The sequence below is a fragment of the Podarcis cretensis genome, assembly GCF_951804945.1.
Source record: "Podarcis cretensis genome assembly, chromosome: 2".
NCBI classification, from domain to species: domain Eukaryota; kingdom Metazoa; phylum Chordata; class Lepidosauria; order Squamata; family Lacertidae; genus Podarcis; species Podarcis cretensis.
The window spans coordinates 116387406-116414295 of record NC_137171.1 but is presented as its reverse complement, the minus strand read 5'-3'; the positions used below and the strand labels follow the sequence as shown (position 1 = coordinate 116414295).

General features: G+C 48.7%; 1 protein-coding gene across 19 annotated transcripts in view; it reads left to right on the top strand.

The window, feature by feature from the left end:
- Window positions 1-26890, top strand: part of TNXB (tenascin XB) — a 126147-nt gene that overhangs the window by 66980 nt on the left and 32277 nt on the right. For 4 of the 19 annotated variants that reach the window (XM_079957382.1, XM_079957384.1, XM_079957388.1 and 1 more), the window contains 18 exons: window positions 383-670; window positions 972-1259; window positions 1721-2005; window positions 3503-3814; window positions 5227-5538; window positions 7046-7357; window positions 10302-10613; window positions 12199-12483; window positions 13689-13976; window positions 15077-15364; window positions 16050-16337; window positions 17590-17868; window positions 19392-19682; window positions 20968-21285; window positions 22495-22806; window positions 23925-24239; window positions 25287-25589; window positions 26111-26437. In XM_079957382.1, coding sequence (XP_079813508.1) covers window positions 383-670; window positions 972-1259; window positions 1721-2005; window positions 3503-3814; window positions 5227-5538; window positions 7046-7357; window positions 10302-10613; window positions 12199-12483; window positions 13689-13976; window positions 15077-15364; window positions 16050-16337; window positions 17590-17868; window positions 19392-19682; window positions 20968-21285; window positions 22495-22806; window positions 23925-24239; window positions 25287-25589; window positions 26111-26437 — 5403 coding nt within the window. The remainder of the gene's footprint in view (window positions 1-382; window positions 671-971; window positions 1260-1720; window positions 2006-3502; window positions 3815-5226; window positions 5539-7045; window positions 7358-10301; window positions 10614-12198; window positions 12484-13688; window positions 13977-15076; window positions 15365-16049; window positions 16338-17589; window positions 17869-19391; window positions 19683-20967; window positions 21286-22494; window positions 22807-23924; window positions 24240-25286; window positions 25590-26110; window positions 26438-26890) is intronic. The other 15 variants (XM_079957396.1, XM_079957395.1, XM_079957394.1 and 12 more) reach the window with 15 other exon arrangements.

The following is a 26890-nucleotide window of genomic DNA, read 5'->3' as shown; positions in this document are numbered from 1 at the left end:
AGGAGCCATGGAAACTGTGGTTCTGTGAAGGCGTAGGGGATCTTTAGAATGGAAAACACAGTATCTCCAGAAAGCTATAGATCTTGGGATGCTTTGGAGGATATTTGCATGGGTTGGTAGATGTGGAAGTCAAAGTAGCTAAAACTTTTTTCATTTTTGTTCTTTCAGCTATTGTCATTGTTTTTGATGTTTCTCTCCAAGGGCCTTTTAATTAAATTTGACAGATGTCACATGGTTTACGCATGACCTGGAGATGAAACACCCATCTCTAGGTCAGGCAGCTGTCACAGAGCTCATAAGGAGGGCCCTCTGCCTCTGTCTCATCTCTTCCTTCCCGCATCCGTTAAGATGTACATTCTCATCTCTTCCTCCTGTTTCGCAGCCCCACTACCAACAACGCCTGCTCCTCAGCCCAGCTTGGGAGAGCTCTCAGTCTCGGACGTCACCACCGACTCTGTCCGTCTCTCCTGGACTGTCCCCACTGGGAGCTACGACTCCTTCCTGGTCCAGTACAAGGATGCGGAGGGGAAGCCTCAGGCCCTCCCAGTGGACGGAGGTTCCCGCGAGGTCACCGTCTCCAGCCTTGTGCCTTCCCGAAGATACAAGTTCAATCTGTACGGAGTCTCTGGTCGCAAGCGTCTGGGTCCAGTTTCTACTGACACAGTCACAGGTCAGCAAGGGGAGGTTCTAAAGACCTTCTGCAAGCCATAACACATGGTCAAGAGGCCATAACTTACGGGTATAGCTGCTGCTCTGCATACAGAAGGTCCCAGATTCAGTACCAACATCTCTAGGTAGGGCTAGGAGATGTTTCTTGCCTCAAACCCTGGAGAGCTGCTAGCAGTCAGTCTGGATACTACTGAACTAGATGGACCAATGGTCCAACTCAGTATAAGCTAGCTTCTTATGTTCCTGAGAACCACCCTGGTAGGTCAAATGATTTTTCTCTCTACTACTATCTGTTTCCCCAGCATCACTTCCAAAGGAACCTTCAATTGCTCCCAGCCTGGGGGAGCTCTCTGCTTCTGATGCCACCAGCAATTCCGTCCGTCTCTCCTGGACTGTCCCCACGGGGAACTTTGACTCTTTCCTGATCCAGTACAAGGACGCTGAGGGCAAACCTCAGGCGATTCCAGTGGAGGGAGCTTTCCGTGAGACCGTCGTCCCCAATCTGGCTCCTTCCCGCAGATACAAGTTCAACCTTTACGGACTCACTGGCCGCAAACGCCTCGGCCCCATCTCCACAGATGCCACCACAGGTCAGCAGCAAGAGTCATTTGGGTTGGATGTGTTTTAGTTTTCTTGTTTTCTCAGAGGGCATCAGCGGTGTCAGAAGTGGCTGCCGAACACTCACATTTATTGCTTTCCCATTGATTTCATAGGCCTTGGTTCCAAGGGACTCCTCTCAGGATACAGTTACTCAGTCAGTGGGTGGGTGAGAGGAGCAATCTTTGTATGTTCTGAGTAGGGATTGGGGAGAAGACTGAAACATTTTGCATTTATTGGTAAATCCACCCAATTCACTTTTTCCAAACCAATACACAAACTGAAACACATTCGTCTTTTGAAATTTGTGTTTCTCCTAAATCTTATAATGCAGTTCTCCTCCACCTTCTTATAAACTTCCATAATATGCACCCTCCTCGGTTCGTTTATCTTCTAAACTGCCCACCTAGGAGAGCATTTGTTCAGCACCATCTACTTCTTTCTGTTCCTCCAGCATCATCACAGGAACAGTCAACTCCTCCCAGCCTGGGGGAGCTCTCTGCTTCTGATGCCACCAGCGATTCCATCCGTCTCTCCTGGACTGTCCCCACGGGGAACTTTGACTCTTTCCTGATCCAGTACAAGGATGCCAAGGGCAAACCTCAGGCAATCCCAGTGGAGGGAGCCTTCCGCGAGACCATCGTCCCTAATCTGGTTCCTTCCCGCAGATACAAGTTCAACCTTTACGGACTCACTGGCCGCAAGCGCCACGGCCCCATCTCCACAGACGCCACCACAGGTCAGCTTCACTTGATGAGCTGGGGCCCTTTTCCGGGATCTATTTTCTGTGTCATTTCATGCAAAGATAGTGGCTGAGCCCATGTGAGACTGTCCAAACCAACCTGGACCCTGTGACAATCGTCTGAGGCCCTTCTTCATGTGCCTCCTTGCCTGGAGGTGTTTCAGAATTCCCACCCTCCTTATTAATTTCCTTCTTTCCTCAGGAAGCAGCAGCGGTGTCAGAAGTGGCCACCTAACAGTCAAACTTATTGCTTTCTCCCTGATTTTACAGTAGCTGTGTTGACACGAACCTCTTCCAGACATTCTATCCGTTCCTTCTCTTTCCTATTGTCTTTTACTCTTCTCTTTCCCACCCCTGCTGATCCATCTGTGCCTTTCTGCACATCCCTCAAAGATACAGTTACATAGTCAGTGTAGCAGAGAGGAGAAGCACCCAAATTGATGGGGGACCAAATTGAATCATTTTGCACTTCTCAATAAATCTCCCCAATTCACACTTTCCAAAGCAACAAGCAGACCCAAACACAACCATTCTTTGAGATGTGTACTTCTCCGGGGTTCACAATGCAGTTCTCCAGCCAAGCAATACATCCAAAAATGTGTGTGCTGGGGGAACGTTGTATTTTTTATGTTGTGAACCGCCCTGAGATCTACGGGTGAAGTGGAGTATACAAATTTTAATAGTAGTACAGTGGTGCCTTGCAAGACGAAAAGAATCCGTTCTGCAAGTCTCTTCGTCTAGCGGTTTTTTCGTCTTGCGAAGCAAGCCCATTGACGGCTTAGCGGATTAGCGCTATTAGCGCTATTAGTGGCTTTTAGCGGCTTTTAGCGGCTTATCGGCTTAGCGGATAAGCAGATAAGCGGCTTAGCAGCTTAGAAAAAGGGGGGGAAAGGGAAAAAAACCCGCAGGAACTCGCAAGACATTTTCGTCTTGCGAAGCAAGCCCATAGGAAATTCGTTTTGCAAAGCGCCTCCAAAACGGAAAACCCTTTCATCTAGCGGGTTTTCCGTCTTACGAGGCATTCGTCTTGCGGGGCACCACTGTAGTAGTAGTTTAGCTCTCACTCAGGGCTGGGGATTCTCATTTGATCTGGGAGCCATATGCGGCCTTCCAGGCATCTCAGTCTGGCCCTTGGAACTGTCTGCTGGACACACACCCTCCCCTCAGGACACACCCCTCACAAGCCTTGCTTTGCACCCAAGTCTTTTGGCCTGACTTGGAATGTGTCCTTGGACTCTGATATTGCTCTAGCTTGCTTGAGTGGGGGATAGAGAGACATGTCTGAGTGCATGCAGAAAACAGCCTACTTTACAAAGGCAACATTGACATCCATTGCTCCACCCCCTTTTGCCTCTAGCAACACCCACCATTGGCCTGGGGACTTTTGGAGGTAGACCAGAAGGGAATTCATCCCTCAGGCTGGTAACAGGGTCCCCCACCCCTCCCCTCTATCTTGTCCCACCGCTATGGGGTTACACTTTCTCTCTGTTTTAGCTGCTGTAGGAACACCACCAAAGGCCACCACAGAAAAGGTCACCGTCGTTCAGCTCAGCCTGGACCAGCTGTCCGTTTCTGACATCACCAGTGACTCGGCCTGTCTCTCCTGGACCGTCCCAACTGGGAATTTTGACTCCTTCCTAGTGGAGTACAAAGATGCAGATGGGAGGCCGCAGGCGCTGCCCGTGGATGGGGCTTCCCGCACACTCACTGTGCCCAACCTGGAGCCCTCCCACAGATACACGTTTAACCTCTACGGACTTTACCGCGGCAAGCGCTATGGCCCCCTGCCAGTGGAGGCTGTTACAGGTCAGCAATGGATGAACTGGCCAACTGGGCTGTGGTCCTTCCCCTCCCCCTGCCCCGGACACACTTTTCTCCATTCTTCCTCAGGGCGCATCTGCAGCATCGGAAGAAGATGCACCCCAGCCTATGAATTTCTGTTCTCTTTCAGGCATACCTTTTGAGCTTTACACCTGAGGGGCCTTTCTTGGGTGGTGGGAGGAGAGAGAAACCTCTCTGCTCAAGTGCTATCCCAGTCCACAGGCAGATACTTACTTTTTACATTCATCATAACATTGAGCTGAAAGTTCCTTCTCCCTTTCCGCCGCGAACCACTTTCCCAGCCCCATTTGCACTACTTTATGGCAGGTTTGAAGGGGCCTGTGGAGACAGATTGTAGAAAATATGAGGTGGCATGGGGACTTGCATAGTCTTGCTTCCTTAAATATAAGCACCATGTCGCTCCACAATTTTGCATGTAAACGGTCCCAGGTTTAATATTGGACACCTCCACTCCGTTTAAAAAAGGAAGATGGAGCAGGTGATCGGAGATTTTGTTTGACTAGTGATGGAGATCCTATAACCCTCCAGATGTTTTTGGACCCCAGGTCCCATCAGGCCCAGCCAGCATGGTTGATGGCCTGGGATGATAGGAGTTGTAGTCCAACAACATCTGGAAGGCATTGGGTTCTTCATCCCGGCCACAATTGCTGGAGAACTGTGGACCAGGAAAATCTAGCTTGTTAAACTTCTCCTAGCAACTCTAAACTCCGTTAACAAACTACAAATCCCAGGATTCCTTTAGCAGGGAAGCCATGACTCTGACACTGGGCCTCAGTCGCCAGCGGTGTAACATATTTGCAGCTGAATTTTCATTGTGCCTTGTTTTCTTTTAAAAAATAAGATAAAGTTGAAACTGTGGCAGAAAGGCAACAAGCTAAACCCGAAACTAGAAAAGGGAGAAACTGGGAAGAACCAGAAATGACTGCTTTGTCCATACCTACCAGCATGCATTGCCCCTTTCACACATAATTTAGCTTTCTATGGGTTAGGAAACCTCATTTGGCTGGGAGCCATATGCGGCCCTCCAGGCATCTTAATCTGCCCCTTGGAACTATCCGCTGGACACACCCCTCACAAGTCTTGCTTTAGTCTTTTGGCCTGACTTGGATTGTGTCCTTGGACTCTGATACTACACTTGCTTGCTGGCTTGGGTGATAGACATGTCTGAGTGCATGCAGAAAACAACCTACTTTACAAAGACAACATTGACATTCATGGCTCCACCCCCTTTTGCCTCTAGCCACACCCACCATTGGCCTGGGGACTTTCGGAGGTTGACCTGAAGGGAATGCATCCTCAGGCTGGTAAAAGTGTCCCCCACCCATGCTCTATGTCTTGTCCCACTGCTATGGGGTTACACTTTCTCTCTGTTTTAGCTGCTGTAGGAACGCCACCAGGGGCCACCACAGAAAAGGTCACTGTCGTTCAGCTCAGCCTAGACCAGCTGTCAGTTTCTGACATCACCAGTGACTCAGCCCGTCTCTCCTGGACCGTCCCAACTGGGAATTTTGACTCCTTTCTAGTGGAGTACGAAGATGCAGATGGGAGGCCACAGGCGTTGCCCGTGGATGGGGCTTCCCGCACACTCACTGTGCCCAACCTGGAGCCCTCCCACAGATACACGTTTAATCTCTACGGACTTTACCGCAGCAAGCGCTATGGCCCCCTGCCAGTGGAGGCTGTCACAGGTCAGCAGTGGATGAACTGGCCAACTGGGCTGTGGTCTTTCCCCTCCCCCCACCCCAGACACGCTTTTCTCCTTTCTTCCTCAGGGCGCATTTGCAGCATCGGAAGAAGATGCACCCCAGCCTATGAATTTCTTTTCTCTTTCAGGCATACTTTTTGAGCTCTACACCTGAAGGGCCTTTCTTGGGTGGTGGGAGGAGAGAGAAACCTCTCTGCTCGCGTGATAGCCTGGCCCACAGGCAGATACTTACTTTTTACATTTATCTTAAAATTGAGCTGAAATTCCTTCTCCCTCTCCGTCGCGAACCACTTTCACAACTCTGTTTGACATCACCAGTGACTCAGCCCATTTTCCCTCCGCTTATGGCAAGTTTGAAGGGGCCCAGGTTAAAGGATTGCAGAAAATTTGAGATTGCTATGAGACTTTCTAGGTTTCAAAGTCTGGTTTGCTAAGGGTCTCCTTACAACTCTCATCTCCCTTAACGAACCAGAGATCCTAGGATTCTTTTAGCAGGGAAGCCATGGCTCTTAAAGGGCCTCTGTCTCCCATGGTGTAAGATATCTGCAGCTAAATTTTCATAGTGTCTTCTTTTTAAAAATCTGGAAAACCCCCAAGTCAATTTAAAACTGCTGCAGAAATGCAACAATCTGAACATAGGCGTAGAGAAGGGGGGGGGCAGCTGCCCCCCAGATCAAGTAAAACAATAGAAATATTGACCAATCACATCGCTTCTGCCCCCCTAATAAAAGTCTTGGCCCCCCCAACAAACATCCTGGCTATGAGCATGAATGTGAACCCAAAACTAGAAAATTGAGAAATTGTGAGAAACCGAGGCTGACTGCTTTGTCCATGCCTACCAGCATGCAGTGCCCTTTTCACATATAGCTTAGCTCACTATGGGTTAGGGGACCTCATTTGGCCTGGGAGCCATAAGTAGCCTTCTAGGCATCTTGGCCCTTGGAATGATCCACTGAACACTGAACACACCCCTCACAAGCCTTGCTTTGCACCCAAGTCTTTTGGCCTGACTTCAAAGTGATAAACAACTACCTGACATTCAGAAGACATCTTAAGGCAGCCCTGTTCAGGGAAGTTTTTAATGTGTGATAATTTAGTGTTTTTTGGTTTCTATGGAAGCCGCCCAGAGTGGCTGGGGAAACCCAGCCAGATGGGCGGGGTACAAATAATAAATTATTATTATTATTATTATTATTATTATTATTATTATTATTACTGACTTGCAATGTGTCCTTGATATTGCTCTTGCTTGCTCGGGTGGGGGATAAAGAGACATATCTGACTGTACGCAGAAAATAGCCTACTTTACAAAGGCAACATTGACATCCATTGCTCCACCCCCTTTTGCCTTTAGCCACACCCACCATTGGCCTGGGGACTTTCGGAGGTTGACCTGAAGGGAATGCATCCTCAGGCTGGTAACAGAGTCCCCCACCGCTGCCCTATGTCTTGTCCCACTGCTATGGGGTTACACTTTTTCTCTGTTTTAGCTGCTGTAGGAACGCCACCAGGGGCCACCACAGAAAAGGTCACCGTCGTTCAGCTCAGCCTAGACCAACTGTCTGTTTCTGACATCACCAGTGACTCGGCCCGTCTCTCCTGGACTGTCCCAACTGGGAATTTTGACTCCTTTCTAGTGGAGTACGAAGATGCAGATGGGAGGCCACAGGCATTGCCCGTGGATGGGGCTTCCCGCACACTCACTGTACCCAACCTGGAGCCCTCCCACAGATACACGTTTAACCTCTACGGACTTTACCGTGGCAAACGCTATGGCCCCCTGCCAGTGGAGGCTGTCACAGGTCAGCAGTGAATGAACTGGCCGAGTGGGCTCTGGTCTTTCCCCTCCCCCTGCCCCGGACACGCTTTTCTCCTTTCTTCCTCAGGGCACATCGGAAGCATTGGAAGAAGATGCACCCCAGCCTGTGAATTTCTCTTCTCTTTCAGGCATACTTTTTGAGCTCTACACCTGAAGGGCCTTTTTTGGGTGGTGGGAGGAGAGAAAAACCTCTCTGCTCGCGTGATAGCCTGGCCCACAAGCAGATACTTACTTTTTACATTTATCTTAAAATTGAGGTGAAAGTCCTTCTCCCTCTCCATCGCGAACCACTTCCACAGCCCCGTTTGACATCACCAATGACTCAACCCATTTGCCCTCCATAAATGGGCCCAGGTAAAAGGATTGCAGGAAATTTGAGATGGCAATGGGACCTACATATACTATAGTTTGCTAAAAGTCTCCTAACAATTCTCATCTCCTTTAACAAACCAGAAATCCCATGTTTCTTTTAGCAGGAAAAGCATGACTCTTAAAGGCCCTAGTCTCCCATGGTGTAAGATATCTGCAGCTGAATTTTCATAAAGGTAAAGGTAAAGGTACCCCTGCCCGTACGGGCCAGTCTTGACAGACTCTGGGGTTGTGCGCCCATCTCACTTAAGAGGCCAGGGGCCAGCGCTGTCCGGAGACACTTCCGGGTCACGTGGCCAGCGTGACATCGCTGCTCTGGCGAGCCAGAGCCGCACACGAAAACGCCGTTTACCTTCCCGCTGGTAAGCGGTCCCTATTTATCTACTTGCACCTGGAGGTGCTTTCGAACTGCTAGGTTGGCAGGCGCTGGGACCGAGCAGCGGGAGCGCACCCCGCCGCAGGGATTCGAACCGCCGACCTTTCGATCGGCAAGTCCTAGGCGCTGAGGCTTTAACCCACAGCGCCACCTGCGTCCTGAATTTTCATAGTGCCTTATTTTTAAAAATCCCCCCAAAACCCCAAAGTAAATTTAAAATTGCTGCAGAAATGCAACAAGCTGAACATGGGCATAGCCAGAGGGGGCAGCTGCCGCCCCTTCCGATCATGTAAAACAATAGAAGAAATGATCAATCACATTGGTTCTGCCACCCTAATAAAGTCCGGCTGCCCCCCCCCCAACAAAAATCGTGGCTAAGCCCATGAAGCTGAACCCAAAACTAGAAAAAACAGAAATTGGGAGAAACCAATCTGCAAAGGCAACATTGACATTCATGGCTCCACCTCCTTTTACCTGGGTGGCGCTGTGGGTTAAACCACTTGCCAAACAGAAGGTCGGCGGTTCAAATGCCCATGACGGGGTGAGCTCCCGTTGCTTGGTCCCTGATCCTGCCCACCTAGCAGTTCAAAAGCACGTCAAAGTGCAAGTAGATAAATAGGTACCGCTCTGGCGGGAAGGTACCGTCTTTTTCGCTCTATAACACGCACCTGACCATAACACGCACATCGTTTTTAGAGGAGGAAAACAAGGGAAAAAACATTCTGAATGAAACAGTGGATGTATCATTTTTGGGCTTCATGCTGTGGCCACAGACATGTGATCTGATGGTGAATTTGGGGTGACCCAATGCAAAAATCCTGAGAATTCCTGTGGATCCATGCTTTGTAACCACGTTTTTGCACCATTGCAGCCCCAGGCAACAGTGGGTGCGTGATTTTTTTGGTGCAGGCTGTAGCCATGGACATGCTTTGTGATCTGATGGTGAATTTGGGGTGACCCAATGCAAAGATCCTGAGGATCCATGTGGATCCATGCTTTGTAACCACATTTTTGCACCATTGCAGCCCCAGGCAACAGTGGGTGCGTGATTTTTTTGGTGCAGGCTGTAGCCATGGACATGCTTTGTGATCTGATGGTGAATTTGGGGTGACCCAATGCAAAGATCCTGAGAATCCCTGTGGATCCATGCTTTGTAACCACATTTTTGCACCATTGCAGCCCCAGGCAACAGTGGGTGCGTGATTTTTGGGGGGCAGGCTGTAGCCATGGACATGCTATGTGATCTGATGGTGAATTTGGGGTGACCCAATGCAAAGATCCTGAGGATCCATGTGGATCTATGCTTTGTAACCACATTTTAAGTGGGGAGCGAAGGAAAAACAAAGAAGGGACATGAGAGGGGTGTGCAGAGAAGCAGCTGGCTAAGAATGCAGGAGAGGGATTTAACGGGAGGGAGGAAAGAAAGGCAAATGTTTCCCCCCATCCAAGCCAGCCATCTCTCTCTCTCTCTCTCTCTCTCTCTCTCTCTCTCTCTCCCTCCCTCCCCCCTCTCTCTCTCCTCCCCTCTCTCTCCCTTCCCCCCTCTCTCTCCCTCTCCCCCAGCAGCACTCCGCGGAACACAGAGAGGAATTCCCCTCTGCTTGCCTGGAGAGGAGGGGCTTTCCCTGCTCTTTGTTCCGTTTCAGCAAACACAGCAACGAAACAGAGTAGGGTGGGCAGTAAGACCCTGAGGCAGAATGCAGGAAAGCAGCCGCTTCCTCTTTTCAGATTTCCCTTCTCCGTGAAGCGCCGCGATTTGATTTTTGCCTGATTTTTCGGCTCCAGGGACCACACATTCGCTCTATAACACGCACAGACATTTCCCCTTCCTTTTTAGGAGAAAAAATCTGTGTGTTATAGAGGGAAAAATACGGTAAATGGCGTTTCCGTGCGCTGCTCTGGTTTGCCAGAAGCAGCTTAGTCATGCTGGCCACATGACCCGGAAGCTGTACGCCGGCTCCCTCGGCCAATAAAATGAGATGAGCGCCACAAACCAAGAGTCGGCCACGAATGGACCTAATGGTCAGGGGTCTCTTTACCTTTACCTTTACACCCACCATTGGCCTGGGGACTTTTGGAGGTGGACCAGAAGGGAATGCATCCCTCAGGCTGGTAACAGTCCCCCACTGCTGCCCTACTTCTTGTCCCACCGCTATGGGGTTACACTTTCTCTCTGTTTTAGCTGCTGTAGGAACGCCACCAGGGGCCACCACAGAAAAGTTCACCGTCGTTCAGCTCAGCCTGGACCAGCTGTCCGTTTCTGACATCACCAGTGACTCGGCCCGTCTCTCCTGGACTGTCCCAACTGGGAATTTTGACTCCTTTCTAGTTGAGTACGAAGATGCAGATGGGAGGCCGCAGGCGTTGCCCGTGGATGGGGCTTCCCGCACACTCACTGTTCCCAACCTGGAGCCCTCCCACAGATACACGTTTAACCTCTACGGACTTTACCGCAGCAAGCGCTATGGCCCCCTGCCAGTGGAGGCTGTCACAGGTAAGCAGTGAATGAACTGGCCAACTGGGCTTTGGTCTTTCCCCTCCCCCCACCCCAGACACACTTTTCTCCTTTCTTCCTCAGGGCACATCGGAAGAAGATGCACCCCAGCCTATGAATTTCTGTTGTCTTTCAGGCATATCTTTTGAGCTCTGCACCTGAAGGGCCCTTCTTGGGTGGTGGGAGGAGAGAAAAACCTCTCTGCTCGAGTGATAGCCTGGCCACAAGCAGATGCTTACTTTTTACATTTATCTTAGCACTGAGGTGAAAGCTCCTTTTCCCTCTCCCTCGTGAATCCCTTTCCCAGCCCCGTTTGCACTACATTTATGGCAATTTTAATGGGTGGGGAGATAGAATGTAGAAGATTTGAGGTAGCAAGGGGACTTGCATGGAAAATTGGTGTCAGTTTTTCTTGCTTCATTAAATATGATCTCGGTGATCAGACAGGGTTATAAGGGATCAGTCGGTCCTTCAACAATCCTGGACCCAAGTTGTTAAGGGCCTTGTGAACTAATACATGACCCCTGGACTTGGCTCTCTAACATATGGGCAGCCCATGCAAGCTTTTAAGCACTAGATTTATGCAATGGCAACAGTCTGTCCCTGCCAACAGTGTAGCCACAGCATTTTGCACTGGACCAGGCACCAGGGTAGCCCCACACAGAGCGCATTGCAAAAGTCTAATCTTGAGGTTACAGGTTACAGGCAGGTAGCCCAATAACAAACTTAGTTGGTCTCTAAGGTGGGTGGCACTGTGGGTTAAACCACAGAGCCTAGGGCTTGCCGATCAGAAGGTCGGCCATTCAAATCCCTGCAACGGGGTGAGCTCCCGTTGCTTGGTCCCTGCTCCTGCCAACCTAGCAGTTCAAAAGCACATCAAAGTGAAAGTGGATAAATAGGTACCACTCCGACGGGAAGGTAAACGGCGTTTCCGTGCGCTGCTCTGGTTCGCCAGAAGCGGCTTAGTCATGTTGGCCACATGACCCAGAAGCTGTACGCCGGCTCCCTTGGCCAATAAAGTGAGATGAGCACCGGAACCCCAGAGTGGGTCACAACTGGACCTAATGGTCAGGGGTCCCTTTTTAAGGTGCTACTGGAAGGAATTTTTAAATTTTGTTTCGACTTGAGGTTACCAGTGCATACAGATCACCACGGCCATAGCTTTTATGCATCATTTGGGCGCCAGTCACCAGTGGTGATAGTTATTTGCAGCTTTGAAATATGCTGTCAAGAACTGCCCACTTGCATTTGCGTTATCTTAATCTCGTCCTGGCAACTAGTGAATCTGAAAACAGGTTATTTCTGCACCTGTTTCTGATCCAGTTGGCATTCTCCAGCACCCCTGAGTGCCTGCTTTTTAGCCTTGCTGTTGGGGGAAAACAATGGGCGAGTTAATCTCATCTTCCATTTTGATATAGCTCTTCTGTCTGTTCTATGCCTTAGGCCCTAAGGCTTAGAGGGAGCACACTGGGAGACCTTTTGCATTCTTCTAATCATGACTTAATTTTTACAGGAGCAGAAGAGTTTCCGACTGTTAAGTAGTACTTCACTCTTCACCGCCTTTTTCTCTCCCTCTGTGTTTTAGCCTCGGCAGTGACGCCGCCACCACAACCCACCCTAGGGGAGCTCTCAGCCGTTGATGTTTCTAGTGATTCTCTCCGCCTCTCCTGGACAGTCCCCACTGGGATCTTTGACTCCTTCCTGGTCCAATACAAGGACGCGGAGGGGAGGCCTCAGGCCCTTCCGGTGGACGGAGGTTCTCGCGAGGTCACCGTTTCTAGCCTCCTGCCTTCCCGTAGATACAAGTTCAATCTTTATGGGATCTCTGGTCGCAAGCGGATTGGCCCCATTTCCACTAGTGCGGTCACAGGTCAGCTGAGGTCACAGCAACCATAATTCTTTCACAGGGGAAGCAGTTTATTTCCATTCTGTCTCAGGAGCAGGGGCATCGCTGCGTCTCCATCTGCAATGCAGACCGAGGGTGCATGTATATATATACAAACGAAGTTGCCACTGTGCCCCGGAAGTGCGTTTCACCCCATGTCAGAGCGAATTATTCATTTTGATTGTCATATAGAATCATGGAATCATCCCACTGGAAGGGACACTGAGGATCGTCTATTCCTGCAATGCAGGAATATGCAGCTTTAGCCACCACTGACGTTTTCCACGAAACCCCAAAGCAATGCTTGCTTGAGCGCATTGTGGGAGATTAAAATAGTGGCTAGATCCATTTGCCAGGCAGTGTTGAGAGTGCCGGGAGGTTATAATTTTGGTAAAAAACCAGAGGCCTTCTTTTTGGGGTTAATTGATGAGGAAATTTAAAAAAAAAAAAAAACGATGTAAATTTGCTTATGTATGCCACAACGGCTGCAAGAATGTTGATGGCCCAAAGATGGAAGCAGCAAGAACTCCCCTCCCTTGAAGATTGGCAGATAAAGATTGGCAGATAAATATATTGAATTGGCAAAGTTGACGGGAAAGACAAGAAACCGGCGCGATGAATTGTTTCTTAAGGACTGGAGCAAATTTACAATTTATTTGAAAGAAAATTGTAAATATTTGAAAATGTTTGCAGCTTTAACATGAAATGTTTTGTAATGTGAAATTAAGGAGCTAATTTACATATAAGAGGGTGAATGATAAAGATAATATTTAGTAAAGAAGTGGTTACAGAAATGCGAATGATCTGACCAAAAAAAAAAGGGGGGGGGGAGTCAGAAAGAAGGAGAGAAGGAGGTCGATACTCACTTTGAGTAACATGGTAGTTAGGAAGTTTAAGTAATTTATGCAAAATGTAATTTTGGAAAACTCAGTAAAAATTATGTGTTTTTTTTAAAGAGAGTGCCGGGAGGAAAGGGGGTGAAAATTAAGGGTGTCCGGACACGCAGTCAGCAGCTGAGCCTGTAAGGGCACTGGCAATTATGCCAGGTGGTGATGCCAGTGCTGGGCAGAACACAACACCCTCTGGCATAGGTGATAAGTTGGAAGAAGCATCTCTCTCTCTCTCTCTCTCTCTCTCTCTCTCTCTCTCTCATGGTGGCCATTGACTCCTTATTCTTCTCTCTGTTCCAGATCAACTGATGGTGAAGCCCGCTCCAGCACTCAAGCTCGGAGAGCTAACAGCTGGTAATGCCATGCCAAATTCCCTTGATGTCTCCTGGACTGTGGAGGCCGGGGACTTTGATTCTTTCATCATCCAATACCAAGACGCTCAGGGCAAACCCCAGGTTCTCCCTGTTGACGGGCGCCTCCGCTCTCTCCACCTCCATGACTTGGCCCCATCCCACAGATACCAGATCAACCTCTATGGTGTCTTGGGCCGAAAGCGTCTGGGCCCCATCTCCACCGAAGCAGAGACAGGTCAGCAACCATCCTTCTTTAAGACAGCTTCGCCCCAATCTGGAGGTCTCCAGGTTTGGGGAGGCATTTGTCCTAGACAAATGTGGCAGCATTCTCTCCAGGCTCACATTTCCAGCTTGGCTTGAGGAACTGGATATTCAGATGCAATAAACTTCCAAACCGCTTCTGTAGCTTCATGTGGTGGTACCCAGTTACTTTCTACTCAGAGTAAACCCAGGAGCATTAATGGACACAAACTTTGTTCTGTTAATATCAGTGGGTCTAATATAAGTAAAGGGAAAGGGACCCCTGACCGTTAGGTCCAGTCGCAGACGACTCTGGGGTTGTGGTGCTCATCTTGCTTTACTGGCCAAGGGAGCTGGCGTACAGCTTCTGGGTCATGTGGCCAGCATGACTAAGCCGCTTCTGACAAACCAGAGCAGAATGGGGCAAAAAGATACACCACAGGGTTAAAAATGTTGGCAAAGCTTTTAATGATTTTGAAAAGAATTAATAACTCAGCCACGTGCTAATTCCTATTTTGGCAAGCCCCCACCTCATTTCAATTTATTTTAGGATTTAGTTTGCCCAAAGCCTCCAGAACTGCTGTCCCTTTCAGAAGAGGCTAGTATGGAAAGGGACCTAGCTCAATGGAAGAGGAGCTGCTGCCAAGTCACTGTAGATCAGGGTTTCCAGATTTTTTTTTATTTATTTTTTATTTTTTATAATTCCCATCATACCTGATCACTGGTCCTGCAAGATAGGGATGATGGGAGCTGTAGTCCAACAACAGCTGAAGACCCAAGTTTGGGAAACCCTGGATTAGAAAATACTAGATGGAGCAATGGCCTGACTCAGTATCAGCTACCTTCCCATGTTCCAAAAGCAGGAGGCACTTTGGGATCAGCTTTAGGAGAAAATGCTTGCCGCAAATTTGAAAGTGTCACATGGAGGTTTCTTGCTTGCTTAAAGTAAAAGCACCAGGCCTGGAGGTGAAGCACCCATCTCAAGGTCAGCCAGATATCACAGAGTTCATTAAAAGAACCTTCTGCCTCTGTCTCATCTCTTCCTTCCCGCATCCGTTAAGATGTACATTCTCATCTCTTCCTCCTGTTTCGCAGCCCCACTACCAACAACGCCTGCTCCTCAGCCCAGCTTGGGAGAGCTCTCAGTCTCGGACGTCACCACCGACTCTGTCCGTCTCTCCTGGACTGTCCCCACTGGGAGCTTCGACTCCTTCCTGGTCCAGTACAAGGATGCGGAGGGGAAGCCTCAGGCCCTCCCAGTGGACGGAGGTTCCCGCGAGGTCACCGTCTCCAGCCTTGTGCCTTCCCGAAGATACAAGTTTAATCTTTACGGAGTCTCTGGTCGCAAGCGTCTGGGTCCAGTTTCTACTGACACAGTCACAGGTCAGCAAGGGGAGGTTCTAAAGACCTTCTGCAAGCCATAACACATGGTCAAGAGGCCATAACTTACGGGTATAGCTGCTGCTCGGCATACAGAAGGTCCCAGATTCAGTACCAACATCTCTAGGTAGGGCTGGGAAAGATTTTTTACCTGATACCCTGGAGAGCTGTTCGACAGTGGAATTTGCTGCCAAGGAGTGTGGTGGAGTCTCCTTCTTTGGAGGTCTTTAAGCAGAGGCTTGACAACCATATGTCAGGAGTGCTCTGATGGTGTTTCCTGCTTGGCAGGGGGTTGGACTCGATGGCCCTTGTGGTCTCTTCCAACTCTATGATTCTATGATTCTATGAGAACTGCTAGCAATCAGTCTGGATACTAATGAACCAGATGGAACAATGGTCCAACTCAGTATAAGTAGCTTCTTATGTTCCTGAGAACCACCCTGGTAGGCCAAATGAATTTTTTCTCTATGACCTGACTCAGTATATAAGGCAGATTCCTCTATTCCTGAGAACCAACTCAGGACAGTTGAAATTTTTCTCTGCTACTGTTTCCTCAATGTCACCTCCAAAGGAGCCCTCAATTGCTCCCAGCCTGAGGAGCTCCCTGCTCCTGAGAGCCTTCTGCTTCTCTTACCTCTTGCTTCCCCCATCCCTTAAGATGCACTTACTCTGTTTCTCCATTTTTCAGCTATACTACCAACAACGCCAGCTCCTCAGCCCAGCTTGGGAGATCTCTCAGCCTTGGATATCACCACTGATTCTATCCGTCTCTCCTGGACTGTCCCCACGGGGAACTTTGACTCTTTCCTGATCCAGTACAAGGACGCTGAGGGCAAACCTCAGGCGATTCCAGTGGAGGGAGCCTTCCGCGAGACCATCGTCCCCAATCTGGTTCCTTCCCGCAGATACAAGTTCAACCTTTACGGACTCACTGGCCGCAAGCGCCACGGCCCCATCTCCACAGACGCCACCACAGGTCAGCTTCACTTGATGAGCTGGGGCCCTTTTCCGGGATTTATTTTCTGTGTCAATTCACACAAAGATAGTGGCTGAGCCCACGTGGGGTTCTCTCGGGGACTGTCCAAACCACCCTGGACCCTGTGACCATCATCCCTTCTTTGTGTGCCTCCTACATGAGGAGTCCAGACGGTGGCAACACGAGTACGGGTCCTTACTGGTAGTTGTTCTTCTCTTTGACATCTGGTGGAATGCCCTCCCACCACATTTCAAAGGGAAGAACAACTACCAGACTTTCAGAAGACATCTGAAGGCAGCCCTGTTTAGGGAAGCTTTAACAGACCACTGTATTTTAATACTTTGTTGGAAGCCGCCCAGGGTGGCTGGGGAGACCCAGCCAGAAGGGCAGGGTATAAATAAAAAAATTTTTAAAAAGGAAAATGTTCCTCTTCAACAAGGCATTCGTCTCATTAACTTTCTATGGCTTTTTAAATGTGTTTGTGGGAGGAAGAATTATTGGTTTGTTTCATTATGTATTTTACGTTCCCATTTTGTACTTTTTCTGTTGTGATCTTCAGATGAGGGGCGGTATACAAATTTAATAAATAATAATAATAATAATAATGTTCATTCTGCATTTGCAAGGAGTTAGCCTCTCAGGGTGGCAGCTCCCATGGTTTGGAACTACAGTGGTACCTCGGGTTACATACGCTTCAGGTTACAGATGCTTCAGGTTACAGACTCTGCTAACCCAGAAATATTACCTCGGGTTAAGAACTTTGCTTCAGGATGAGAACAGAAATCATGCAGTGGCGGCGCAGTGGCAGTGGGAGGCCCCTTTAGCTAAAATGGTGCTTCAGGTTAAGAACAGTTTCAGGTTAAGAACAGACCTGAGGTACCACTGTATTGACATTAAGTTGGCACTATCGCTGTATTGTTTTAGACAATACACTAACCCTGATGTCTATGTTCTCCCTTCACTGTTGAAGGCAGTATATGCCCCTGAATACCATTGGGTGGAAATTGCTGGTGGCAAGAGCACTTGTACTTGCTGGTTTCCCATAGACATCTGGTTGGCCACTGTGGGAACAGGATTCTGGGCTAGAATGGGCCACTGGCCGGATCCAGCAGGGATCTTCTTCTATTCTTTTGCTTCCTGCCCACCTTCCTGCCCATGCCACTACCTGAAGAACCTATTGAATGAGAAATAAGTCGATCACAGGAGCCAAGTTGGTCATTTTTGTTCTCTCTTTCTCTGTTCTCTACTCCAGTTGCAGAATTGCTGGCTGCACCAACCTTAGGAGAACTCTCTGTCTCTGATGTCACCAGTGAGTCCGCCCGCCTCTCCTGGACTGTTCTAGCCGGGAGATTTGACTCCTTCTTAGTCCAGTACAAGGATGCTGAAGGCAAGCCCCAGCAGCTGCCCTTGGATGGAGGCACCTATGAGACTACCATCTCTGGCCTGTCTCCTGCCCGAAGATACAAGTTCAACCTCTACGGGATTGTAGGACGCAAACGCCTTGGCCCTGTCTCTGCCGACACAGTCACAGGTCAGCACATGGCTCTTTGGCATGAACAGGGCATTGGGAGCGGTGGTGTAAATTTGGTTCAGTTCACATGAAAAGCTACTTAATCTGCACTTCCCGAAATGACACACAAAGCGAAACACAACTAATCTTCAAAATCTGTACTCTTCCAAATGTTGCAGTGTGTATGAAACCAAGGCAACCAAATAATGTGCACACAAACGTGCAGATTTGAAGGAAGTGGGAATAAAAATGTCTATGCTCAAGAAAATAATGTACGAAAATGTAGTTGTGTTGGCTGAAATATACATTAAAATGCGTATATTAGGCAAAATTTCATACAAATTTAATACCGGCAACAACCATTTGGCACACTAAAATGCAGGCAAATTCTCACACAGGCTTAAAAAAAATCATTAGAAACAGATGCAGAAATTCAGAAAACCAAAGATTAGGGGAAATGGGAAACAGAGAAACTGAAAGTATCAAGTCTGTCCCTCCCTCGGCATGTGTCTGGCTATATTAAGCTATTTCGCATATTTCAGACAAAAATGTATATGCAGATCCATATAAAAAAGACTCAATGATCTCTTTTCAAAATGAAAATTTACCAGCCTAATACAGGCAATAATGAGGTAAATATTGGAAGCCTGGAGGGTTCTGCCAAGGTAGCCTTTGAGTTTATTTGTATGTTTGCCTGATGTTGAACTACACTCACCAGCACTGCTGCCATTTAAATTTCCCTCAAGGCAATGCCTACAATGCATTATCATTGCATCGTGGGAAAATTCCAGTGGTCCCTCTGTTGGTGAGTCCGGTCAACTAGGCCTCACCCTTCTTTGGCTGGCCCCACTACTACTGGGCCACCCTGGCCTACCTGGAGCTAGATGAGCATGGCACCACTGGGGAAAGGAGGGGGTGAAGCAGGCCAGTGCTGCTGACGGGGAGGGCAGGGGTGTCAGCCGACGGAGTTTGCCCTGACTCCTGGTGCTGGCCCTGAAGAAGCAGTTTGGGTGGAGTTTCATTCTATGTGTGAGATTTTGAGCAGGAAGTTAACAAGGGGAAGTTAACTGTTTTTCCTCCTGTGGAGGCGAATTTGTGAAGCTAAGTTCCTCAAGAGGAGGGAGCGACACCTAAAGCAGTTTAAGGCTCTAGATAGCACCGACTTGCAGCCTCAGCTGTGTTTCTTACATGTCAATTATGAAAATCCCTGGCAGTGATAGAATTTGAACTCGGCACTCTGAGCTTCGAGCCTAATTTATTTGCCTCTGAACCCAGCATACAGTGGTACCTCGGGTTACAGACCCTTCAGGTTACAGGCGCTTCAGGTTACAGACTCCACTAACCAGAAATAGTACCTCGAGTTAACAACTTTGCTTCAGGATGAGAACAGAAATCACGCGGCGACAGTGGGAGGCGTAAAGTGATGCTTCAGGTTAAGAACAGTTTCAGCTTAAGAACGTACTTCCAGAAAGAATTAAGCTCTTAACCTGAGGTACCACTGTACTAGATTTAATTCCTGTTTGTTTTTAATCTCTTGGCCTCAGCAGCTGCAGTGTCTGGCGAAGGCCCAGCAAAGCCCAGCCTACAAGAGCTCACTGTCTCAGAGGTCACCAGCAATTCTGCTCTTCTCTCCTGGACTGTCCCCACTGGGGACTTCGACTCCTTCCTGATCCAGTACAAGGATGCAGAGGGCAAACCCCAGGCGCTGACCGTGGAGGGAGTTGCTCGCGAGGTCACTGTCCCCAACTTGGTTCCTTCCCACAGATACAAGTTCAATCTCTACGGGGTCGTTGGCCGCAGGCGCCTGGGCCCTATTTCCTCTGAGGCCACCACAGGTCAGCAGAAGTATTCTCTCTCTTTTCCTGTTTTAGGGGCAGAAAGAAGGACACAAATTCTCTCAGTGACATCCTCTCGCCTTCTAAGCTGTGTCTGCATCATCCCGCTTCCATTCACAATTTGCCTTTTCCCACAGCTGCCACACACGGGGTCGACATCTTCATCAAGCTATCCACTATGTTCCCAAGGTCTCGTTCCTGGCCTGTCAATGCCAGTTCAGTCCCCACGAGTGTATATGTGAAATCAAGATTTTATTATTTTTTTGCCCTGACATCCAGTACTTTATACTGGCTTACGCTAAATTGCTCTTGCCACTTTACTGCCCGTTCATTCAGTTTGGAGAGGTCCTTTCGGAGCTCTTCCCAATCTCTTTTTGTTTGAAGCTCTCTGAACAATTCTAGGGGACGCGGGTTGGCTGATCAGAAGGTCGGCTGTTCAAATCCCCACGACAGGGTGAGCTCCCATTGCTCGGTCCCTGCTCCTGCCAACCTAGCAGTTCGAAAGCACATCAAAGTCCAAGTAGATAAATAGGTACCACTCCGGTGGGAAAGTAAACAGCGTTTCTGTGCGCTGTTCTGGTTTCGCCAGAAGCAGCTTTCTCATGGTGGTCACATGACCCGGAAGCTGTCTGCGGACAAACGCCGGCTCCCTTGGCCTATAGAGCGAGATGAGCGCCGCAACCCCAGAGTCGGCCACGACTGGACCTAATGGTCAGGGGTCCCTTTACCTTTACCTCCTGCTACTCAACCAATTCGGTATACAGGCAAACTATTGGACTATGGTTGTGCACACAATTACTGATTTACAATGAAGCTGTGCTGTTCTATTTCTCAGTATGGATTAAAGCTGGCTTGGGGGGAAATGCAGTACCTGTATTTCCTAAGCAATGACAGGAAAGATATAGGATAGATATGGATCAAGGCTCGCTTCATGTGTATCTCTCTACCCAAACCAGCGGCAGGAGGACTCGAGATGCAGAGTAAATTGGAGTGTGCACGCAGCCTGAAACTCGTTCTCTCCTTTTTCTTATTCCCTAATTTCCCATTTCCTCCCTCCTATAATGAACGGCGTTATAAGCAGCTGTGTTGAAGGAACTCTGCCACAAATGCACATTCGCTCCCCTATTTGCCTTTCTGTTATCTTGCAGGATTTTTCTCCCATCAGGATGTGTTAGTCTGTTCATGCTTTCCCTCCCCGTACTTGATAGCAAAATGATCCTGGTGGTTCATTTCTCAGAATGGCGGGACCTTTACCCCCATTCCCACTCCCCATTTTTTGTTCTAGCTGAAGCCGAGGAGGACAACAAGGAGGGAGAAGAGAACGAAGATGATGGAGAGAGTGAGCCTAGCTTGGGGCAGCTCTCAGTCTCAGAAGCTAACAGCAATTCAATCCGTCTTTCCTGGAGTGTCCCAACTGGGAATTTTGACTCCTTCCTTGTTCAGTACGAAGATGGAGAGGACGAGCTGCAGACCATGCCTGTGGACGGTGGTTCCCGTGAGGTCACAGTCTCTGACCTGTCTCCTTCCCAGCGATACCGATTTGACCTTTATGGACTCTCTGGTGGCGAGCGGCTTGGCCCTGTATCCACTGATGCCTCCACAGGTCAGCAGTGCACACACAAGGCCCTTCTTGCCCAACTCCTAGAGAGAAAAGTCACATCCACGGCATACACTTCAAGCACTATCACCCTGGGAACTGTAGTTTAAGGGTCTGAGGACTCTAGCTCTGCGAGGTCAGCACTCTTAACGAACAAAGTCCGCAGGATTCTCCATGACTGCTAAAGTGGTCTAGTAAGTGCTTTAAATGTATGCTGTGGATGTGACAAAAGCGAATTGGCTGTTCACTGCTCTGCTGGAGGATTTACACTGTTTTCCATTAGATATGGGATCGGGGAGAAAGTCCATTCAGTTTGCATTCTGAAGTGAAACTACCAAAATCACATTTCCCAAAACAACATGCAAGCCAAAACATAGCCAACCCTCAAAATTCACACTTCTATGGATTTTAAAGAGGGACGCAGGTGGCGCTGTGGGTTAAACCACAGAGCCTAGGACTTGCCGATCAGAAGGTCGGTGGTTCAAATCCCGGCGACGGGGTGAGCTCCTCTTGCTCTGTCCCTGCTCCTGCCAACCTAGAAGTTCTAAAGCATGTCAAAGTGCAAGTAGATAAATAGGTACCGCTCCGGCGGGAAGGTAAACAGTGTTTCCCTGCGCTGCTCTGGTTCACCAGAAGCAGCTTCGTCATGCTGGCCACATGACCCGGAAGCTGTACGCCAGCTCCCTCGGCCAATAAAGCGAGATGAGCGCCGCAACCCCAGAGTCGGTCACGACTCGACCTAATGGTCAGGGTCCCTTTACCTTTACCTATGGATTTTAAAGCCAAGCAGTGTGTACAATAGTGCATATACAGGAGTAAAGTGTGGATAAAATTTCACATATTGTGTGGTGAAAATACCACACAATAATTGCATTGTGTTAGGTGAAATTGCACTTGCAAAAATGTGTATATGAAGAGAATTTTGCAGTAAGATGCAATGAATTTTCATGAGGATGTTATATACTTCTTAAAGAAATGAATTCGCTCAATCCCCCACTTTACAATGCTCTTTTTGAGGTGACCAGAGCCTCACATAGTATTCCAAGTTATTTAAAAACCCTGCAACCAGGATCAATAAAACTATGCCTGTCTAAGTATTTTCCTCTTCCAGAAGTGCAATATACTGTACAATTTTGCACACCTCACAGCCAGAAGTTTGTTGATCATGGAAAGGGTGCTCCACCAACATCTACTGTTGACTTTTTTTTTTTACAGCTCCGTTGACACCAGTGACGGAGAGGGGGGAAAGAGGAACGCCACCTCCAGGGTCTGACTTTGGGCAGCTCTCTGCTTCTGACGTTACCAGCGACTCTGTCCGCCTCTCTTGGGATGTCCCCTCTGGGATCTTTGACTCCTTCCTGGTCCAGTACAAGGATGCTGACAATAAACCACAGGCACTGCCTGTAGATAAGGAGACCAACTCTGTTGTGATTTACTACTTGGTGCCTTCCTACAGATATAAGTTCAACCTCTTTGGCTTGTCTGGACGGAGGCGCTTTGGCCCAATCTCAGTCATTGTTGTCACAGGTCAGCAGAGGATCTAAAAATGGATGCCATTCTCTCTGTAATTTCAAGACAGCTGTTTTCTCCAGTCCTGTTTCCTCCCTCTGCTTTCCCTTTCTTGCTGCTTTGGTTGCCGATCTCTTTTTCAGAAAACGAACCGGCAGGAAAGTCCATCTTTCCTTGCATCAGGCCTTCTGTCTGGCAAGATGGTGACAAAGAAAGTATACTGTGTGTTTTAAAGTATAAATTGTGTTTTAAATTTGTTCATTGAGCACAGAAAGTATACTGTGGCATGAAATCCTAATTTACGGTCCCATGCCGCAGCATTCTTTCTGTGGGCGATGAACAAATTAAAAACACACTTTAAAACAAAACAATTGAATCAATACCATATCCAAGCATACAAGATGCAGCACATTACAGCTATAATTATACCATTCTAATCACAAGAGGGCCAGCAGTCTCATTGGGGATGGATGGGCCCATTAAAGTCTGGTCCATCACAGTTCTGAATGGGAGCAGGATTGAGTCCATCCCACCCCCATTCCTGTATGGATTTTAAAGCAAAAATCTTTTAAAATCTCAGAAAAGTACAGAAATTTAAAAGTACTTGTTCTGAGGCAGCCTCTGTCCCTCTGAAATGTATTTATTTCTTTTTAAAGGGTAAAGGGATGCGGGTGGCGCTGTGGGTTAAACCACAGAGCCTAGGGCTTGCCAATCAGAAGGTCGGCGGTTCGAATCCCCGCAACGGGGTGAGCTCCCGTTGCTCGGTCCCAGCTCCTGCCAACCTAGCAGTTCAAAAGCACGTCAAACTGCAAGTAGATAAATAGGTACTGCTCCGGCGGGAAGGTAAACGCCATTCCCGTGCGCTGTTCTGGTTTCGCCAGAAGCAGCTTTGTCATGCTGGCCACATGACCCAGAAGCTGTCTGAGGACAAATGCCAGCTCCCTTGGCCAATAAAGCGAGATGAGCGCCGCAACCCCAGAGTCGGCCACGACTGGACCTAATGGTCAGGGGTCCCTTTACCTTTACTATGTGTAGTATACACTCTTCCTCTGGTAGAATATCTGAAGGCCAATGCCCACTACAATGTTATCCCAGCATCGGTCCCTCACTTGCCATTTCTGTTTTAATTCTCACAGCAACACAGCTAAAGAGAGACGAGGTGGATGCAGAGGACTCTACCGGAAGGGAACCCCGCTTGGGCCAGCTCTCGGTCTCGGAGGTCACCAGCAACGCTGCCCGTCTCTCATGGAGCGTCCCCGAAGGAAGCTTTGATTCTTTCTCTGTCCAGTACAGAGACGCAGAGGGAAAGCCACAGGCGCTTCCTGTAAGAGGGGGCTCCCGTGAGGTCATTGTCTCCAACCTGGTCCCCTCTCACAAATACAAGTTCTATCTCTATGGTATCTCTGGAAACCAGCGTTTGGGACCCATATCTGCCACTGCTGAGATGACAGGTCAGCAGCACCTCCGGGAGAAATTGAGGGGGCTGTGTACTAATGATTTCACCTCCTCACTCTAACTGATCTTTTCCACATTATTACATTTTATTAGGTCCCTAAAACCCTCGGGGAGGATCAGTGCCTGTCCTGCTGTCTTTCTTTCTTTCCTGCTTGTTCCTCCCCTTATAGGGCAAACAAGCCACTGCCCCACTGGACTCCGCCTGTCCTCAGCTACCCCCACCTGTCTGCCTTCTTACAACCACCCCACACGTTGGCACAAGCTGTCAGCTTTCTCCTCCTCCTTAGCTGTTGCATTGGTCTTGTCTCACAGGGCAGGAAGAAGGATCAGAATAAATCTAGAATTCGTTGGCTTGGCTTGTCATTGGCTCTGGCTCCACCTACTGTTGGCCTCCTGCCTTACACACCACCAAACCCAACAGACACCAGACACCACCATTTCTGGCTTGCCCCTCTGATGTCTGGCTCCTCTCTCACCCCACTCTGGTGCCGTTGGCCAAGCCTTGACAACTTCATTTTGCAAGGAACACACTAGCATGAAGCCTTGATAGATCACTATCAAGAGCCAGTGTGGTGTAGTGGTTAAGAGCGGTAGACTAGTAATCTGGTGAACCAGATTCGCGTCTCCGCTCCTCCACTTGCAGCTGCTAGGTGACCTTGGGCTAGTCACACTTCTTTGAAGTCTCTCACCCCCACTCACCTCAAAGAGGAAGGGAAAGGAGAATGTTGGCCGCTTTGAGACTCCTTGAGACTCCTTCGGGTAGTGATAAAGCGGGATATCAAACCCAAAGTCTTCTTCTTCTTCACTGTGCAGCATACAGACACGCCATATCTAGCCCTAGAAATTCCTGGCAGCTTGCATGTAGATGTGGGAAGTTTCCAAATGCATGTCACAGTTTCCCAAATTTCCCTGTCTATTGTGCTAGCATGCTTTCCCGCCTCTCCTCTTCCTAAAGCTGGAGAGACCTGTAGAAGGCGAGAAACATCCCTTGCGAAGATACCCCAGCAGCATTCTCTCCCTCACCATCTTCGTTTTAACTCTAGCCACAGATCCTGATGTGCAAGCGGTGGAAGGAAAGGTGGAACCTCGCCTGGGACAGCTCTTGGTCTCGGAGGTCACCAGTAACGCTGCCCGTCTCTCATGGAGCGTCCCCGAAGGAAGCTTTGATTCTTTCTCTGTCCAGTACAAGGACGCAGAGGGAAGACCCCAGGCACTTCCTGTAGGAGGGGGTTCCCGCGAGGTCATTGTCTCCAACCTGGCCCCCTCTCACAAATACAGGTTCAATCTCTATGGCATCTATGGAAACCAGCGTTTTGGACCCAACTCTGCCAATGCTGTGACAGCAGGTCAGCAGCAACTCCTGGAGAAATTGGGGTGCTGGGGAATACTAATGATTTCACCCTCCCTATTCCTTAACTCAGCTTTTCCTCTTTAATAGGTTCTAGGTCAACTGATAGTTTCTGAAACCATCTGTGGACGGATCACTGCACGTCTTTCTTTCTTTCCTCATCATCTGCTCATTCCCCTCTCCTGATAGGGTTCGGATCCACAGAATGCATGAAAATTTCATAATGTGGTTTTGGATGGGCACAGAAGCAATGGCACTTGATGATGTTCTGTCACTCCCAGTGGGATATCGTACAGGACAAAACATGGGTGACCTCATATAAAAATAGATGCATATGGTAGGCACGATTTGCATGAATTGTGCATGTGGAAATTTCTCTTCTCTGCTCATTGTGTCTCAAGCATGAGGGGAGCTAAAGGTAGAGGCCTCCACCAAAAAACCATCCCAACCTCAAGGTCGTTTTCCTTCCTAGAAGCTGTATCCCAACTTCCTCCACCATCTTCCTCTGTCTTCTTATAGCTCCAGAAACAACTCCGCCAGGTGAGGAGGAAAAGAAGCCCGAAGAAGCTGCAGGCCAAAGAGTTCAGCCCAGCCTTGGAGACGCCACAGTCTCTGAGGTCACCCCAGACTCTCTTCTGCTCTCCTGGAACATCCAGGAAGGTAGCTTTGACTCTTTCCTCATCCAGTACAAGGATGCTGCGGGGAAGCTGCAGGTGTTACCTGTGGACGGCACCATGCGCTCCCTCCACCTCTACAACCTCATGCCGTCGCAGAGATACAAATTCAACATCTTCGGAGTCTCTGGCTCTAAGCGCCTTGGGCCTGTCTCGACTGATGCTGTCACAGGTCAGCAGAGGCTTGTTCGTAGCTCCCTGGATGCCTTTGACTTTGGCCACATCAACACTGTATTCATAAAAGCTCCCCCTCTATGAGTTGTTGGTGTTTTAAATGACAGAGCCCCTGCATCCCTAACAGGTGCAGGAAAGGAATGTGAAAGGAAACCTTTTCCCAGGTTTGAAGTGTAGCAAAGAGGTCAGATGGGCACCTTGGTCTAAGGCTGTGGTTTTCAAAACAACAGTCTTCAGAGAAGGGTCTCCAGGGTTTCCATTTTCATTCATTCATTCATGCAGACAATTAAATACCGCTAAATTATAATTAACTATGCAAGAAATTTGGTGTAATAATGATAATGATGATAATAATAATAATAATAATAATAATAATAATAATAATAATTTATTATTTATACCCCACCCATCCGGCTGGGTTTCCCCAGCCACTCTGGGCAGCTTCCAACAA